The sequence below is a fragment of the Prenolepis imparis genome, unplaced genomic scaffold, assembly GCF_030444845.1.
Source record: "Prenolepis imparis isolate NDT839.2.m4 unplaced genomic scaffold, iyPreImpa1.0 SCAF_1, whole genome shotgun sequence".
Lineage (NCBI taxonomy): Eukaryota > Metazoa > Arthropoda > Insecta > Hymenoptera > Formicidae > Prenolepis > Prenolepis imparis.
In genome coordinates, this window is record NW_028141159.1 from 20608115 (window position 1) to 20626339 (window position 18225).

The window sequence follows — 18225 nt, forward strand, 5'->3', positions numbered from 1 at the left end:
AAAATGATTGTCTTCGCTTTTGTGTATGTATTGCAATAGTAATAAATTGTTGCAAAATTGTTGCAGTATAATTGCTCTTCACTTTTTATTATATATATATGTATACATATTATAAAAATATAAAATGTATCATCACATTTTATATCAGAATTTTACTCAAAACTTTATATTAGAAATAATATCACTTCTTTTTTTGTATAATTTTTTATGAGATATATAATACACACTAATTTCTCAAGAAATAGAGAGGAAAATAATCTTTTGTATCTTTCACATATCGGATTATAAATAGTATGTAATCAAACAGTTACAATAATAATCGATAAGTATTATTATTCATTTGTAAATAGTATTGTTTGAAATCATTCTTTTGGCATGACTGGTGTGAGAAATTCAATCGGGCTAAACATCGGTCCAGAGCACAATACAAATAATTGCTATCAAATTGTAGAGAGTAAATCGGACTGCTGTGATTTATTTGCAAACTTATAAAATATACCTAAAAATTTTGAAGAAATTTGTAATGACAATATATAAAATACAAAATGCGTAATAATTTCAGTTTAAAACGAATAAGAACCTGAACGAAATTACACTTCCTCTGATCCCATAGAACAGCCGCACCATTATTCTGTGTTCCTGTAACTATACTGTATTGATAATCGGATGAAATACAATATATTGTTGCATCATTTGGATCCGCCCATGAGGCAACGCATTTCTCGATTCTGAAATCATAATTGTTGACATCCAGATTATCTCACTGTGAATATAATTAAGGTGAATGATCGAGTAAAGTTGGGATATATATATTACCTCAAATCCCATTTTCGAACACATGTATCATAGCCACAGGTAAGTAAAGTCTGTGGATTATCCCACACCATGTCTAATATTCCAGCACCGTATTTCCATGGATACCGTATTTCATCGAACATCGTGTAACTGAAATCTCTCTATTAGCTTGTTGCAAATTGTTTGCTACACATCAAAATCATATCCAATCATACATCTCTTAACACGATCAATTAATTTGCAATATTAATTTGCAATATTACCGTGTAAGTGTTTCAATATTGATTAAATGAAGTGGTGGGATGACGGAGGTTCCAGACGATCCGACAGCGAATTGCGTTCCTGTGGGATCAATCGCGAGTGACCGCACTCTATCTATTTTATCCATGAAATCTATGCTGATCTCACTTTTGTCAAAATTACTTTCTTCAATATCTACATGTTTATATATCTAAACACAGAAACAAATAATTAAATCATAAATTATCATTGCATTACAGACAAATCATATCTCACCTTTATCATACCATCATTCGAACCTGATATAATATTTTGCGACGTTGCATCTATACCGTTAATGTCGCAAGCATGAGTATACAGTTTCTTTACACTACTGGGATAACCGTGTGATATATCTCGCCAATATTGTATATCACCATTGCTATGAAGAGTTTTTGCAAAGAAGTTTATTGTGGAAAAGGATAAAGTTTGAATAGTATTTGTAACTGAATACGCACCTATGGCCACTTATAAGGGAATTTTTATAAAGAACAAATTTGGAAATATCTGTTCCGCACATATTTTGATAAAAACAATTATCATGATCGTTGTGTTTCTTTTTAAAATAGTTTGAACTACGTTTAAATCCACAAAGCTGATAACCACCACTCCACCAGAGAGTATTACTTGTCATTTGCAGCCATGGCATCACATTCGTTCTACACGGTTTTATATTTTTCCACTTATATCTTCCATATTGCCAATTGTTAGATATGCGCAACATAGTGCGTGGGGATGATAATACTGGATTACATCTGAGAAATAAAAAAATATATATTCTTTAAGATCCTTATATAGAATTGTTGCAAAGATTTATAATCTTTCAGATTGTAAATACTAAAGTGCATCTTATATTCATTTAATATCAAATTAAATACGTAAAAAAAAGAGCTTATAATATCAGTGTTGTCAAAAACAACAACAAAAGAGAATATGTAAATAAATGTTAAATTTGAAGAATTGATTTTATTTTTATTAAAGAATGTTATTTACAAGTTGAGTTTGCTTCGCTTAAATTCATAAATTCTAACAGAAAAAGTTTTTTTATTTAAGTTTCGATTTAAATAAAAAAAATATTAAATGCACGTAAATAACCTATACAACGCACCTTTTACGAAATCTTTCTGACATTTGATTCGTGACAAGAAATCCTCTGATCTTTTTAATCCAGACCGTATTCGAGCATACAATATCGTAAAATCGTTTGCACACATTGCTGAGCCGCAGAAGATCGTAACCATTACAATAATCGAAAATTAGTAGCAACACTTCATACGGCAAAGTATGCAAATACAAAGTATCTGTCATTTTTATATTACGCGTTTCTTTCTCTTTGTTTTTTTATTGCACCCATATTGAGACGAAGTGTCACGGTTTAATTATTTCGTGCTACGTTTTTTTTCCTTTTTTTTTTAATATCTCCAATATATATCAAGTTTCACTACGCGTCTAACCTACACATCGTGAACTGTATCTTTTGCGCTATCACATGATACGTTTACGTCATGCCATAATAAAAGAGGGGGGGGGGGGAATCACACACGTGCTTCAAGAGGCACATATGGATAATAGTAGATATTTTTCTTTTAAACTACTTAAAAATCAATGCTCAAGCTGCGTATAATTATTGATAGTCACTAATTAAGTAAAAAATAAAATTTATTACATAATTAATTTTGTAAGATTACTTTCACATTTTAATAATCCTAATATCTCCTGCGTTAAGTATCTTAACTTAAGATATGTAGAAATAAATTTGAAGAATAAACGTTATCTTAAGATAATATATATTATGTAAGAAAATAAATGTTTTTCTTATTTTTTTTATATTTATAAAATTATTTAAACAAAAAATTGTATAAAGGATTACGTTTCTGCTACATCACAATGTCTATGTGCATCATCAGGCTTTCTCCATTCAACATTATTTCGTGTGTCTGTAATAAAAGATAAGAGTCTTTCTCTGTCACTTTTTTCGCAATATTTTGAACACATTTTGGCGATTTAAAAATTACTTATGAATCATATCTTTACCTGGTGTTTTATGTTTTAAGTACAGATTGTGAAGAATGAGATACATTAATGCGGAAAATGCTGCGAGCACTGAAAATATTCTTAGAGTGATTGCACCACCGACTTTCTTGTACAAGATACCTCCTATTAAACTACCAACCGCAAACCCTGAAAAAATATAAAATATTTCAAGAATTATTAAAACTGCGAAAATATAAATCCATATTATTGAAAAAAAATTTATGTTATAAAACAATTCTCGATGTATAACTGACAATGAGTACAACAAATTCTTACCAAAACCGTCGTCCATTCCTGCCACAATTCCTTGAACAGTAGCTGACGTACCGGGTGGTGAAACTGCACTCGCGTACGCTACTATTGTCGTGTAGCAGAGCGCGTATGTTGGTCCCTGCATGAAAAATTCCACTGGAAGCACCCACCATGGCGTTGGCACAAGAGATATTAATCCTAGACGCAATGCGTAGCATACAAAGCAGAATGTAAAGGTGTAACCATATCCAAATTTCTTCAATATTTTACCTGAGGAAAGAAGAAATTTCATATTATATTTATGAGCGTAAAATATGTACAATTCAATTATACAATTGTCATTTACGTAGCGTACAAACATTATAATACAAAAATACAAAAATTTTTTACATTACCAGATAATGAAAAGAATATTATCTCGCCACCAAGAGTTTCTGCGGCTACTGTTAAACCCTCTATTAATTTAATTTCACCCATATAACCAGTTGCCATTGCAAGATCTTCTAAATACCTAGAAGTAAAAAGAAACAAAATAATATAATTATAATTCTATTTATATTTCTATTAAATAACAGCAAAAAGACGTGAAAATGTAATGAAACAAATTGATAGAAATAAAAATTTACCAAAATAAAAAGTAAATCATGAAGCTATCAAGAATACCAGCGAGGGTAGCAAAACACAAAAATATAACGATAGGTTTCAATTTCAAAAGCGCACATACATCCTTCAATATACTTGTCGAACTTGACATGAGTGGCAGCTGTAACAAAAACATATAATGAGACATGAAATTTAATATATGTATGAAATTCTCTTTCTCTCTTTTTTGTTCTTTATTGTTTCTTTTTTTCTATTTATTCTCTTAATTCATAATGCCTATAGAATAATAATAATTACCTCCAGTTTTCTGCAGCAGATTAAATCGGCACAAGTAAATGCAAGCACAAGAAGAAACGCTGGCGTATAAGTCTTATAGATATCTCCTTGCGACCACAAGTCTACCGTGTAGCCGGCTAGAAATGCTGTGACACCAAAACCGATTGTACCCCATACTCGTTGCCTACCGTATCCCATTTGTCCACCTTCACCTGAGAGCGCATATAAATTTAATGAGAAAAATATGTCTCCTTTTTTGTGATATATTAAATGTATAGAATTGCAAAACTAATTATTACAAAATTATTGCAAATTACATGCAGATAATATCTTTATATTTGGACTTAAAATATACTACAAAAACACTTACCCAGTATATCAAAGCAAATTGCATCGCTTATGCAATTGGCAACATTAAAACCGATATTGCCAAGAGACATTAAGAGGACAAATCCCCAGAAAGTAATGGAAGTATATAGACAATGAGTATCCTCGAAATTATCACAGGTAACATTGCAATTATTTGATGTATTTCGTTGGCACGATGACGGTTCGTTGATATTTAATAGACATGTAGTATCCGGTGAGATGAATGCTTCTCCTCTAATTGCATAAAAAGATAGTCGCGTGGAAAAATTTGTATCCTTGCATATCCAATGACACGTAGTATCTTTTGTACCATTACACGATACGATTGCTGAAGTATGCTTAAATAAACAAGAAATAATACTTTAAAACGTAGTTAAAAATGTCTGAAATATGTTTAGATGTATAAAAATAAATTTATAAATTCATGTAAGTAAAATTTTTTTAACAAGTGATATTTCATAATAGGAATTTTACTATTATTGTGTTATTAACAAAAAAATATATTATAAAAAATTAAAACTTACATAATCTATATCGCACGACGGCAAGGATGCGCACGAGATGTTTTGAAACTGATGATCTGGTAGCATCGGACCCGGCAATATTGGTAGAAAGTACATCAAAATGTAACAGCCACTCGTTATAGCCAGCAATGCTATAAATATTAATTTTCTCCAGGCTCGAAAATAGTCTACGACAAAACCGAATGCTGGTTTTGCGATCAGAAATAGCAGAGGTAAAATCGCAGTTATGCTACCCATAATTAATGGTGAAACACCCAGTTGTTTGCCATAAACTGGAAGAAATGGTAAAATAGGGCCCATAGCTAAAATAAGAAAAATTATTATTATTATCTTCTTGCAATATATATATAGATAATTAATAATAATTGATTAAACTATTAATAATTAATTTTCAATATTTTAAAGATTGTTATAATATGCACAAATAATATATATCTTAAATATATATAGTATATATATTTTCTATATAAGTTAATTTATATAAGGTGTATTTTAAAGATCTCCCTTATATATTAAATTTATATTATATATTTATATAATTTATTATTCAAATTATAAATGTGTCTCTTTTTATATTTTGTATTATGTGAAGAATACAAGAGGTTTTTCAAATTAAATAAGAATTTTTAGTATATAAGCCAAATATATATATTATATAGGTATATTTAAGATATATTTGAAATATATATTATATATTTTAAAATAATTATTTACCTGCCATAAAAAAGAAATAATGCGCCTTTACAGGCAATTGCTTATAATTGATTTTCATGATATTCGGATAAGAAGATACTGATGTGCCTAATTACAATCTGGCAATGTTGAATGCGAAATTCAAATTACATCAAAATAAACATTACCTGTAAAAATAATCTCATGTAAAATTTTCTATAAATATATTACATATGATAAGAAAATATTACAAACGTATTTGGCATTTCCGTGAAAATTATATATTTCATATATATCACGTATGCATTTGAATTTGAATTGTCGCCATTTATATCGTCTCGATTCACAGTATATCGAATTTCAATTTTCTGCAAACTTCAAACGCTTCATTCAAAATGGCGCCTGATTGCGATCAGCTGTTTGTTGTCACAACATCGACACACGCGTTTTACGCACGATGCAACGTTTCTATTCGAAAAAAATACTTTATAAGCACACGTTCGTTCGTCGTTAACCTCTTGCGAGATCGTCACTCAAATATTAGCCTCCAGTTGAAGAGAGTTGGATCTGTCATTCGATAAATTCACCGTGTTTACTGCCTGCACATATTCAGCGCGAGAAGTTTGTGCCCGATTTTTTATGCCTCTTAATCGCTTGATGAGTCGCATGCTGTCAAATGATACCGAGCTATTATGTCGGAGAGTATGTGTGCATTGTGATCGGAAATACATACGACTTTATATATCTGTCACTATCCGAACTGCACTTCTCGCACTTTCTGCACGTAAAGATAATACATATGCGCGTCCTTCAGATAAAAGAAAAGAGCAGAAAGTGCAGTTTCTCAAATAAATAGATTTTCTTATATTTGCTTCAATAATATATAAATTGTAAATGTCACAATTTTGATTAGGCAAACACTTTTTTAATCGACATATCTCTCGCGTCTGAATACTGGATGCATTGTATGCAAAATTATTCCAATTGCTTCTATGAGAACAAGAGATTACGTAATTATATATTTGGCGGCAATGCAAAATTCAATTTCGAGATTTTACCAAGTAAATATTAAAAAATATAGCGATCGTTACATAAAATATTATTGTTTTATTCCGATAAAAACAGTGCACTTGAATAATAAACTGTTTGACACATTTTTGATTCACTGATAAAATAAGCTGAGCCTGAAGACGCTTGCTCGTGACTAAAATAGGATATACCTTGTATCAGTTGACAGCTGATGCAGTATCATTATCTTCGAGAAAGCGATAACGACACAAAGTTATCTCATCGATAAAAATAACAATTATAAATTATCTTGCACAATATCGAGTCATGTAATTAAAATTTTAATCTAACACTGCTATATATTATATAATTATCATATGTTATCAAATTATCATTATATAATTATATTGCATTGATTATTACAGTAATATTACCGGAAAAATCTATCATCTATTATCGACAGCAGTTTAATCGATAATATAATTTTTTCATAAGGAGATGATATCGTATTGCATTTATATATTACTATCTTGGATCTTATTCATTCGAAGATCTTTGATGATTCTTCATATGCGTTCGGATCGTTTTTGCAAGGTAGGAATTTCCCCTCTTGGATATTTTTATTCTTATCTTTGCGATAATTAGCGCCGAGAAACGCTTGGATAATAATTAATGTTCTTGGTATAAGACGAATATATTCTGAATAGAGAAGTTTCTTGGTGCTCTAACTCTTTAACTCTTTAATGCATAATATCTATATATTATCGTATAAGAACGTATGATTGTATCCTCCTAATTATAAATTTTAATTTTTCCAAGAGATTTTTTACGATTTACGATATATCATTCTCTTTACAAATAAAGCGCATTCAGCATGAGAATACAGAAGCTAATGCCAGATCCAAGGACAATAATGAAATCTTATCTCGCTGCTAATTATCGTGACTCATCAGTATAATTGTCATAATTTCCTGTCTACTCATATCAATCAGTATTTACGTATACAATATATGCCTGTTGATTTGATAATATTCACATAATTATTTTATATTAATATATAAATTACTATTTAAATAAAAATAGAAAAAAAAACGAGAATATATAATGAATAGTATAAATCATTTGTGCATATAAATTACAGTTTTATTCCTATAAAAAAATTGAGATAAATAAGTAGTCTTATCTTCATTGAAAAAATATATGAAAGTAAAACACAGGCACATAAATTATATAACTTTTATCAATTATAAATGAATCGATTATGGCAGGAAAAGCATGTAAATACAATTTCTTTGCCAAGAAACTTTTCTCTTCTTTTTTAAACATGCAATTTTTCTCTTACCATTTTCAGATATCCATCCAGTACATCCATTTCAGTATATTCAAAGTTTTAATTATCTTGAGTGATAAATCAATTCCTCATCCGAAGTCAATTCCTCATCGTTGATAATGCGACAGCGGGATAATAACATGCACTCGATCGTTCATCTAAAAGGTAAAACATGTTTTAAATCTGTATTTTTAAAGATATACGAAAATCGAAGAGCAAACACAGCAATTATAAAAACAAACATTTTTATAATCTTTCAGAAATATATAAATAAAAAAAACATTTAAATATAAGCTCTAACTTTTAAAGCATTATTTGCTAAATATAGCGTTCTATCTCTGATGAGCAATGTCACTTTCATAACATGATACGCGTCGTACGCATTATACAGAAGTCTCTCATTTCTCTCTCCCACCAGATTTAATGTGATTCCAGTTTCCTACATCCACGCACACACTGGACGAAATCGGTCGGATCAGCGGAAAGTATCATCAGCTGTGTGCGATCCAAGATCCAAGTCGCCGGACAGTCGGAAGATTTCGATCGGTCGTCACTCGTGTTTTCGTTAACATGTGTTGCAGATTTTAAAATTCAGTGTAAGTTTTTTTTTCTACACATGCTTGATCGTGTTGGATGATATATTCTCGAAGTCCGATCATCTTCTACAGGCATATTCTTAGCTGAACGCATCTGGACGCAAGAGTGTAGCGAACAAGACGAGTGAAAAATCAGCAGCCTATCGCATATTTGACGAGAATCTCGATGTTAAGGTATGCAGTGGAAGAATTGGTGAAAAATATTGGAACCGACTCTTCGAATCGAAATATTCTTCGGAAAAAGTCGCCTTTACAAGAGCATCGTATGATATGTTTTTGAAAGTTTCAAGCTACTTAAGAATTTTTTGAACAATTTAAGAATTTTTCAAGGAATATATTTTCAGAAGCTTAGAAATCTCATGTGCTAATATTTATATTTATATATAAATACACGTGAAACTAATGAAGTGGATATTCTGTTTGGATTTTGAATTATAGTAGACTGTGAATTGCGGATATTTAGTAAAATTTGGATCGATTCGGCTAATGATTCTATATAATAAGGCATTCTTTGTCAGCAAAAAGTCTCAAGGTTAAAAAGCGAAAGTATACGACGTGTTATATTTGGCGTCAAAGTGCGTGCTCTTATATAGAAAATCATGTTATTGTTCTTACTTGTTTTGCAAATCTTATTGTTAAAAAGTTAATATTTTCTTAAATAATAATTGCAATAATAATAGTTATTTGATTTCACGAGAGGAAAAAATGTATATTAGTGTCTCACAACACGAATATATCTATCTTCTTTAAGAAAGAACAGTTGCAATGTTTTGAATCGAAAGCTGTATAAAATATAATAATAATTATAAATTTATCAATTAGATAATGTGAATACAGCCAAATATTACTGAAAATAGATTATTTAGAAACTATTTTTTGAATATCTTTTCTAAATATATAATTATATTAACATATATAAAGGAATATTAAACGTTTTTTTAATGAGATAAAACTATTTTAAATGTATAGAATAATAATTTGCTAAAATTATTTATGACATTTCTAATATACACAAGTAAGTTCGATTGCACGCATGCTGGCCCGATAACTCGATGATAAGTTTATCATAATATAACATGATTACTATATGATTAACCTTTATACGAAAGCAGTGTTAAATGAATCTCGCGAGTCGTAGATTCGTTAATTAGAAAATCGTTTAGAGAATTATGTGTAACAAAAGGATTTATTTTCAAAAGGGATGGCGACAAATTCAAGGTCGAGCATAGCTTTCCGTATGTTTCACTGGCTTATTTTCACGCTCATCTTTGTAAACATCCATGGATTTATCAATATCGAGAGAAAATGTAAGTAAAATTGCGACGATATTTTTATCAGACTACAATATTTATTACTAAAAATTTTTTTAAGTATTTTTCATCGACTTTTTTGTGTAAAGAAAAATATATCGCGTTTTCGCGAAATATTATGTAGGAAAAAATTATTTATTCACAGTAAAGTAATAATGAGATTGTGTCACAGAAAGAAGATTGCCAGTTCATCGGTTAAACTGTTAAACTGTAAACTGTAAAATTGCTAATCGAGTCACGCGAGTTATCGTTTCGTCATAAAAGGAAGTTAGAAGGTTGTAAATACGGTCAACTATATTAGTTGACGCCTTCCGCGTTCTTCTTCTCACGAGACAATCGCAGAGAAATAATTTTTCTCGAGAAAAATCTTTTAACAGTTTTTATCATAATATACTATGTATATATATATTAATTAAAATTGCACAAAAAAGATTAATTCATAAAAAAGCATACGTAGAAATATCAAGAAATTGAATCCTCGATTATTTCGATAAATGAGAATAAAGAATATGTCGTAACGTTTTAGGGAGACTATGCGTAGTGAAAAGCGAGCACACTTCAAAAAGAATTGCTTCACTTTGCCCGAAATTGGTTGAAAGTCCAATACAATGTGTGATAGAACTCGATAGGCAAGTATCACGTTAGATAATATGAAAGTTTTTGAAATTTTAATCAATATTTGAAAATTTTCTTTCTCGGGAAGCCATATCTCTGTTATCTTTTCTTTTCTTCACCTATCAAGAATGATGATAATTGTTTTCAAACTTTTTTTCTCTCAGTTAAAAGATAACTATAAAATATTATATTATATATAATAATAATAATGTTATAATACATGAAATACGTATTATATATAAAATTATCAAGAGAATTTTGGGAGAAATAAGAGATTCTTCTCATTTCCTATAAATTTCTAGAGATATGACTTTTTTAGGAAGATTGATTGCGCAGCTCGATTAATTTTACTTTTTTCATGCAAACAGACTTCTTATATAAAAGTAATTCTAATTTAGGTTCAGCTGTTTACGTCGCATAATCGAGGGTGAGGCCGATTTCACTGTAGTGGAGCCAGAAGAACTTGTAGCAATAAGAAACTACTACTTATACAAAGTTCTAGTCACGAATGAATTAAAACTCATCCAATATGGTAATTAAGATAAAAATGTACACGGAATGAACACAGTGTTTTACTTTCAACGCGGTAAATTTCAACGATTGATTTTTTCGACGAATTTTCCGCTTTATCTTTTTTTAACGAAAATGTCGAATAATTTTTCAATACGTTTTATAACTAAGCTTCAAAATAAAAATCTAAAAATCTTTGCTAAAAAATTAAGTTTACTTAAATGATTACTTAAATTTGAGTTATATTCTTCTCTCATGTATGTATTTGCTCACACACAATTGAAAAAATTAATTATTATATATTATTATGAAGATTATCACTCCTGAAAATATTCATACTTTAGATTAAAAAAAAAAATCTCTCAAGTGAGACGCATTTTCTTTCAGAACCGGAGCGTTTTAAAATAGTGGCCATAGCGCATAAAAGTGTGCAACGCATATGGGACATTAAAGGCAAGCGATTATGTCATCCCGGCTTTAACACTGTCGACGACTGGTCTTCAGTTTTTTCAACGGTTAGCGAGCCTTTCTTTCTATATGAGCATGTTAAAATTGTTGCGCTTACCTGACGTATTATCGATCCCTCGTATATTTTAGTATCTCGAGAATTTGATAATTCCCAAAGAATGCGACTTCAACATGACGCTATTCGAGAACAGAGTGCACGCTTTGTCCAAATTCTTCGAAATGGCTTGCATCGCCGGCCCATGGTCGTCGGACGCGATATTTGATTATCAATTGAGTACGTATGCAATTCTGGAAATACAAAAATTCATATGTTAAGCTTTGTAAAGTGTAATTAATAACATTTTTTCGTATTGTATATAGATATAGAGTCTTATTATGGTTTACAGAATTGAAATACAACAATCTCTGCGCCGCCTGCGAAAATCCGTCTAGTTGTTACAACACTGATAAATATTATGGGCGAGAGGGTGCTCTATTGTGTCTCACCGATAATGTGGGCGACATCGCCTGGGTCAGATTGGATGACGCTCGCGCGCACTTCAAGGTAAAGATCGTCCATATTCGATCGCATTACTTTTTTTAATCTCGAGTCAACAAAAGAAAAAAAAAATTGTGTAATTGGGAAGGACCGATCACGTCTGCTGATCTAAAAGAAATTTACGACGGATTGTAGCGCGATTCTCTAACGCGGTATTAACATCTGCCGTGGCTTGATGCAGGCCGAGATGATCGATCGACAGGATTACAAGTTTCTGTGCCCGGACGGTACCACAAAACCGCTTGCATTCGATCAACCGTGCGTTTGGCTATCGAAACCATGGCAGGTCATCATATCTACAACGTAAATGCAATTTATGTTTATCTGATTTTAATTTTATTTTGACATTTCGCAAAGATTTAAAAATTTATCAGTTATTTTATTTCTCGTTAGGCAAAGTGCCACGAAGATCGCCAACTTGATGAATTCGATGATCGACACAACGTTCTGCTGGAAAAACAGCTTGTTGGAGCTGATGGAGAATTATTACGTTACTTCGGCCAACGTAGACGCACTAGAAGTACCATCCGATTATTTATCCCGATGTAACGTATATATATATCGAATAAAATCTGCAAATTACGCGTTTCACATATTTGGATACAATCAGTTTTTCTCGCGCAGCAGATTAACATCCTTTAAATTATTGTAAATTCTTTAGATGTAAGTTTATGAGCTGCCCGAACGCGTGCGTGATTAATCTCTATTATCATCAAGAATTTAATAATTTAATTATATCGATTAATATTTATTAACTAAGATTTGGAGAATTTCAATGGATTCAGATAAATAGAAATTAAAGAATATTTAAGTGTGATATAATTTTTACAATAAAAATATTCAGAAACATTTAGAAAGAGATAATATAAAATACCTGGTATTGTTTTAAGGCGACTCATTTCTCGATTACAGTTCCAAATTTCATGAGCGCTTATGCTCAATCGGGTTGTCGACCTTCGAGAACGGTGCGATGGTGCGTGGCGTACGATCTCGAGTTGTACAAATGCGAGACGCTGAGAGACGCCTCCGTCATTTATGGTGTGGAACCGATGATCAACTGCTTCCAGCAAAATATTGACTCGTGCTTGAAGGCCGTACAGAACAGACTAATGGACATCTTCATGGCGCGACCCGAGGACCTTCTCGAGGCTAGAATGTAAGCGAAGAGCATATTGCTGGGGAGATACGATAGATGAAAAGGGAAAAAATGTTTCCCTTTTATTTTTAGATTACTTTTCTCGTAGGAGGGGTTTGAAGCCTATCGTCCACGCGATGACTAACATAAAAGAGGAAGTAAACAGAATCGTGGCAGTTGTAAAAATTAATTCCCCATTTAAGACTATAAAGGATCTCAAGTATACTAGAGCAGCCTTCACGGGCTACAAAAGCGTCGGTGCGATTTTATACATATATATATATATATATATATATATATATATATATATATATATATATATATATATACTTATATATACATATATGTATAGACACATATATGTATATGTAGCATAAATATAAAATTATATATATTCTATAATTTTTTATATATATATAATAATTTTATATTTGACATCAATCGTCAAATTGTCTTTAATTATCTAATTATTGATATCTTATCAGGTTGGAACGCTTTTGTAACACTCATGAGGAACATGTCGAGCAAAAATTGGGATTGTTCGGATGTGCAGGCTGTTGCAAAATTTTTCACTAACACTTGTGTTCTCGATTGGTACAATAACGAAGAGCTTCCAGCTAATTTGCACTCCTTATGTAAAGAAGGTATGTAAAAAAGATATATAATGGCACAATCGCGATAAACGTAAATGAGCATCGATCATAAAGATATGAACATACATAATGTATAGAAACACGCGGCAGATCGTATCTTTTTGCACGATTCAATAAAAACGACATGTAATGTATAAGAGTGATACAAATCGCGTATGATAAAATTAACACTGTTCTCCGAAGTGATGAGTAAAAGAGAAAAGATCAAGACTAGATGTTTTTTGCAGATGCGAACCGAACGAACAACGATTTAGATGCCTTCGATTATTTAACTTCGGGTATCGTCGACGTTGCCTTCGTCAATCTGAAGGTTATAGAAAGCAAGACTAAAGCCGGTGAGTTGCGCCGATTATTTCAGCTCTTTCTTAATAATGTTTTTTGTATTATTTCTATATATTTAACACGTACCTTTTATAATATCGCAGGTGATTTTTCTTACGAAAAGATTGATCACAGGAATATAAATACGAAACCCAAGTACAGGATATTAGGCCCGACCTTGACAGACACCTCGCATGAAGTTCCATATTTACTCGCTTGGACAACTCTTGGTTCGGTAGTTCTTTTTTCTTTTTTAACAGCAACTTAAATGCGTTGTGTGAATATAGATTTTTTTCCTTTCTCGTCTCTCACAATCAGTTTGTAATTTTGCCCATAAATATGTATTTCTTCCGTTTTGATAGATAGTAACGCATGAGAATGTTACGGATCTAAGACGTCAGGAGATATATTCCATGCTGCTCGAAATGGATAAGCTGTTTGGGAAGACATACAGCGGACAGACACCTGCGTTCTCGCTGTACGGACCTTACGACGGCAATCACGGCGTTATCTTCCCCGTAAGTTAAACATAGAGCACTGGAAAAATAAAATTGTGTAGTTTACTATTAGGAACTTAAGAAGATAAAACTGAAGCGATGACATTATCATAAAAAAGATCAATAAAATTGCTTCGAACTGCCGAGTCTCTTAAAAGCTCGCTCTTATGCTCTAAAAAGGTTTAAAAAAAAAACAAGTAAGTTGAAACATCAGAATATTTTGACCGGAAATATACCTATTGAACTGCGACTCGTGATTTTGATCAGGTTTGGTAGAATCCTCTGCTTAACGTTTCTAGCTAATTGGAATCTTCGCACACGCAGTCTAATGGACGTTCGAGAACGTCGAGCTTCTCCGAGAATCTCTCGTTTCTCGCACATCCGTAATACACGTAGCCCTTGTCGCAGTACGCCCAGGGAAAGTGCGAGCATTTGAAAGACACGAACGGCACTCCTTCGGCGGTCACTGCGATCACGCCCACGTCGATTTGTTTGTCAAAGTCCCGTAATATCGCGACGACCGCTTCATCGATCGACGTTGCCTTACATCGCCGTAGGATTCGCTGTGCCGGTGCGTACCTGTAGATAGCTTGGTCGCAACCCGAGACGGACACCGAACCATCCTGATCGACGTAAATGCCGCAACCGATCGCCGTTCCGGTCGCGGTTACTCTTCCGTATAGCTTTCCCGCTTCTCCAGCTGTCGAAGTCCCGCTGGCGAGACGGTTTTTACGGTCGTACGCCACCGCCCCGACCGCGCTGAGCTAATAGCGTTCTTTTCAATATCATGTCTTACGTGTAGCATAATTACAAAATGGAAATATATTTCTGTGCGATTAGAATGAAACGTTCAGAGCATAAAAACGGTCTATAACTTGTTTAAAAAGACTCTCATCTAGTTTTCATATTTTATATTTAAAATAGACAGAGAAACTCTCTCTCCTTTAAATAAATTATAATTGTTTGAAACAAGGGCAGATTAAATTTATAATTTATAAAGTGCCATGTTAGATGTAAATTAAAAAAATTTTTGAAATTTCTTAAATTAAATTAATATCTTTATATAGCACTTTACAAATTATAATTTTAATTATAATAATAAATTATATAATAATATAATAAAATAATATAATAAATAATATAATAATAAATAAATAAATAATAATATAATAACAATAAATGATAAATTTAATCTGCTCTTATTTCAAACCATAAGTCTATAAAAGAGAGAGTTTCTCTGGCTACTTTAAACTTTACAAAAATTATATTTATTATACTTTTGCTTGAACATCTCACACATGTACGAATCTAGAAGAACGTGATGAATTGATGAACCTGTAAAATATCAGGCTCGATCATCGGAGATTCGTTTAATTGAATCATTCCGACTTCCGAGGTCGCGCTTTTTTCGTCTCCTTCCTGTCTTTCAATTACACATCCCGATATACATTCCTTTGTATCGGATTGTTTCTGCCCGTCTTGTAATAGCTGTTGTGTCTCTCCCGTATCGTTCAGTGTTTCTTACATTCGATATCAATTTCACAATTAATATTTTTTAATTACATAGTTATTTCTTCAATTTCTTTATTATATTATATTAATTACCGTCATCTCCTTCTTCGTGTAACGACGTCTTTGAATCAAGCGTTGCAATCAGCTGACCGGGTGACAAAGCGGGAAGATTTGATTCCGAGGCGAACTTTTGCGCTCCGTCCTCGACTATCAACACATGTTCCGTGTTTTGTAGGACCAGTTTGGCTGTAAGAACGTGAACTTTAGAGAGAAAGAGATAAACATTTAATTGGTGAAAATTATCGTAATTAAAATATTGGAGCATACGACATACCTAATGTTATAGGATGTGCTATATTTCGAACGGCGCCTACGCAACCCGCACGTAAATCGTTCGTCATTATCGCAGCGTCCATCACGACCTCCCCGTTAGCATCCAAGGAGCCTCCGTACGCGCAATTAAAATGCTTCTTGCTCTCCATGTGGCAAATTGCATGCTCGACTGCGTCCAGCGAACAGCATCCCTTAAGCAGATCGCGATACGCTATCACAGCGGCTTTCTTTACCTGGATCCATTCGTCGAATGTTTTTTGCATTTTATAAAACTTTCGCACATTTCGTGTTCGGTATAGATAACAAATTATTTAACCTCGTCGAGCATAAATTTTTGCGCGTATCGAGGAATTTTTCCGGCACCCCCGTGAACAACAACAACCGGATCCACCCGCATAATTTTTTTCCTCTTCTTAATCTCCGTCTCGGTATTAATTCTGGCCAAGATCTCGTTGATCCAGGAACAATAATCGCATGCCATGTTGGTAAGATGTGTGTTTGCGACTCCAAAATTCTCATCTCTCTCAAATTGTCCACAAAAGGAAGCATTGCCCGATGCGTCCATTTTATATGTGTGAATCAAATACCGATAAATTTGGTTTAAATTTGTGAGATACAAAAAAGTGTACTTTTCATATGTGTCATTTGCAAGTAAAAAGAATCGATGTTGTTTTATTTTTTTTTCTGTAATAAATACTAAAATATAATAACGTTCTAAAAATATAATTATTAAAATTTGTAAATAAATGTAAGTTTTGTTTTGTTGCAGGACGGCACGCGTCATTTAGAGTTACACGGTCATCAGGTACTGAGAGGACGCAATTACGACGAAGTCGTGGAAAATTTCATGAAGCAAGAAGTTTGCAGTGCCGCGAACACATGGATCTCTCATTTCCTGGGAACTGTTTCCTTATGTATAATTGTTGTCGTTTTAAGTTGATTGTTGTCGAACTGTTGACAATAAATTGCATGCTCTCTGCGAAAAGATCGCGGTTTATATAGAATTATCTGTTATTGATGGTACAATCGGCAAAAGGCTAGATTTGGATAAAAGAATAGATTTTTTTCTACACAAAGTTTTATTTTCGAGAAAATAAAATTTTAAAAATTGGGAAATTAGTAACATCTTTCCTTTATCTTAAGCTTGTATAATTTTTTGCATGCAGTGTCTTAAGTTGATGGGTTCAACAACGCGTGCGATTATAAATATTTAAATTATAAATATATAAAATTTTTATAATTAATATATATAAATATATATTAAAATTTTATAATATATAAAATTTTTTATAAGAAACATTATTTTAATGGTCTTGATATTTTAAGATTTTTTTAACTCTTGAGAGAATATATAATTTAAATATATATTGTTTATATAATATATTTGTAAATTATATGTTTACGTTAAAAAGTAGTGTCAGAAATTATTCAAGCTTAAAAATGATAAGAGACGTTGTTAATTGTCTAATTTTTTAAAAATTTCCTGAAAAAATGTAAAAAAATGTTATTCTATATTTATAGCTTATTTTTATAAATAGAATTATTACTCTTTCCCGATAGTATCATCAATAATGGATTACTTGTAAAAACGTGAC

The 18225-nt window shown here is 31.9% G+C and overlaps 4 protein-coding genes across 5 annotated transcripts; 1 reads left to right on the plus strand and 3 right to left on the minus strand.

Annotated features, from left to right (window-relative positions):
• Positions 1 to 120: 120 nt before the first annotated feature.
• LOC145935696 (F-box/WD repeat-containing protein 4) lies at positions 121 to 2544 on the minus strand. Its single transcript, XM_083037234.1, has 7 exons — positions 2183 to 2544; positions 1533 to 1829; positions 1312 to 1456; positions 1059 to 1246; positions 817 to 945; positions 581 to 728; positions 121 to 499 (listed from the first exon to the last, which is right to left on the minus strand). The coding sequence occupies exons 1-7, from the start codon at positions 2380 to 2382 to the stop codon at positions 308 to 310; spliced, it is 1299 nt and encodes a 432-aa protein (XP_082893360.1). The 5' UTR covers positions 2383 to 2544; the 3' UTR covers positions 121 to 307.
• A 171-nt stretch (positions 2545 to 2715) lies between these two features.
• Positions 2716 to 7001, minus strand: LOC145935670 (major facilitator superfamily domain-containing protein 6). 2 transcript variants are annotated; one of them, XM_083037191.1, is made up of 11 exons: positions 6392 to 6980; positions 6060 to 6272; positions 5847 to 5992; positions 5133 to 5434; positions 4610 to 4946; positions 4261 to 4451; positions 3987 to 4123; positions 3756 to 3871; positions 3385 to 3630; positions 3109 to 3255; positions 2716 to 3011 (listed from the first exon to the last, which is right to left on the minus strand). In XM_083037191.1, the coding sequence occupies exons 3-11, from the start codon at positions 5902 to 5904 to the stop codon at positions 2941 to 2943; spliced, it is 1605 nt and encodes a 534-aa protein (XP_082893317.1). In that variant the 5' UTR covers positions 5905 to 5992; positions 6060 to 6272; positions 6392 to 6980; the 3' UTR covers positions 2716 to 2940. The 2 variants fall into 2 exon arrangements, with proteins under 2 accessions (XP_082893317.1, XP_082893325.1); XM_083037199.1 differs by lacking the exon at positions 6060 to 6272 and having other exon boundaries at positions 6896 to 7001.
• A 1809-nt stretch (positions 7002 to 8810) lies between these two features.
• Tsf3 (Transferrin 3) lies at positions 8811 to 17570 on the plus strand. The gene is made up of 16 exons (XM_083037156.1): positions 8811 to 8912; positions 9938 to 10045; positions 10575 to 10677; positions 11062 to 11195; positions 11561 to 11688; positions 11771 to 11915; positions 12028 to 12185; positions 12361 to 12482; positions 12573 to 12724; positions 13092 to 13335; positions 13424 to 13572; positions 13800 to 13958; positions 14195 to 14302; positions 14393 to 14523; positions 14651 to 14806; positions 17400 to 17570. The coding sequence occupies exons 2-16, from the start codon at positions 9940 to 9942 to the stop codon at positions 17568 to 17570; spliced, it is 2166 nt and encodes a 721-aa protein (XP_082893282.1). The 5' UTR covers positions 8811 to 8912; positions 9938 to 9939.
• Positions 14687 to 17414, minus strand: LOC145935689 (isoaspartyl peptidase/L-asparaginase). The gene is made up of 6 exons (XM_083037224.1): positions 16947 to 17414; positions 16632 to 16863; positions 16391 to 16543; positions 16121 to 16305; positions 15022 to 15549; positions 14687 to 14825 (listed from the first exon to the last, which is right to left on the minus strand). The coding sequence occupies exons 1-5, from the start codon at positions 17412 to 17414 to the stop codon at positions 15085 to 15087; spliced, it is 1503 nt and encodes a 500-aa protein (XP_082893350.1). The 3' UTR covers positions 14687 to 14825; positions 15022 to 15084.
• Positions 17571 to 18225: the final 655 nt, after the last annotated feature.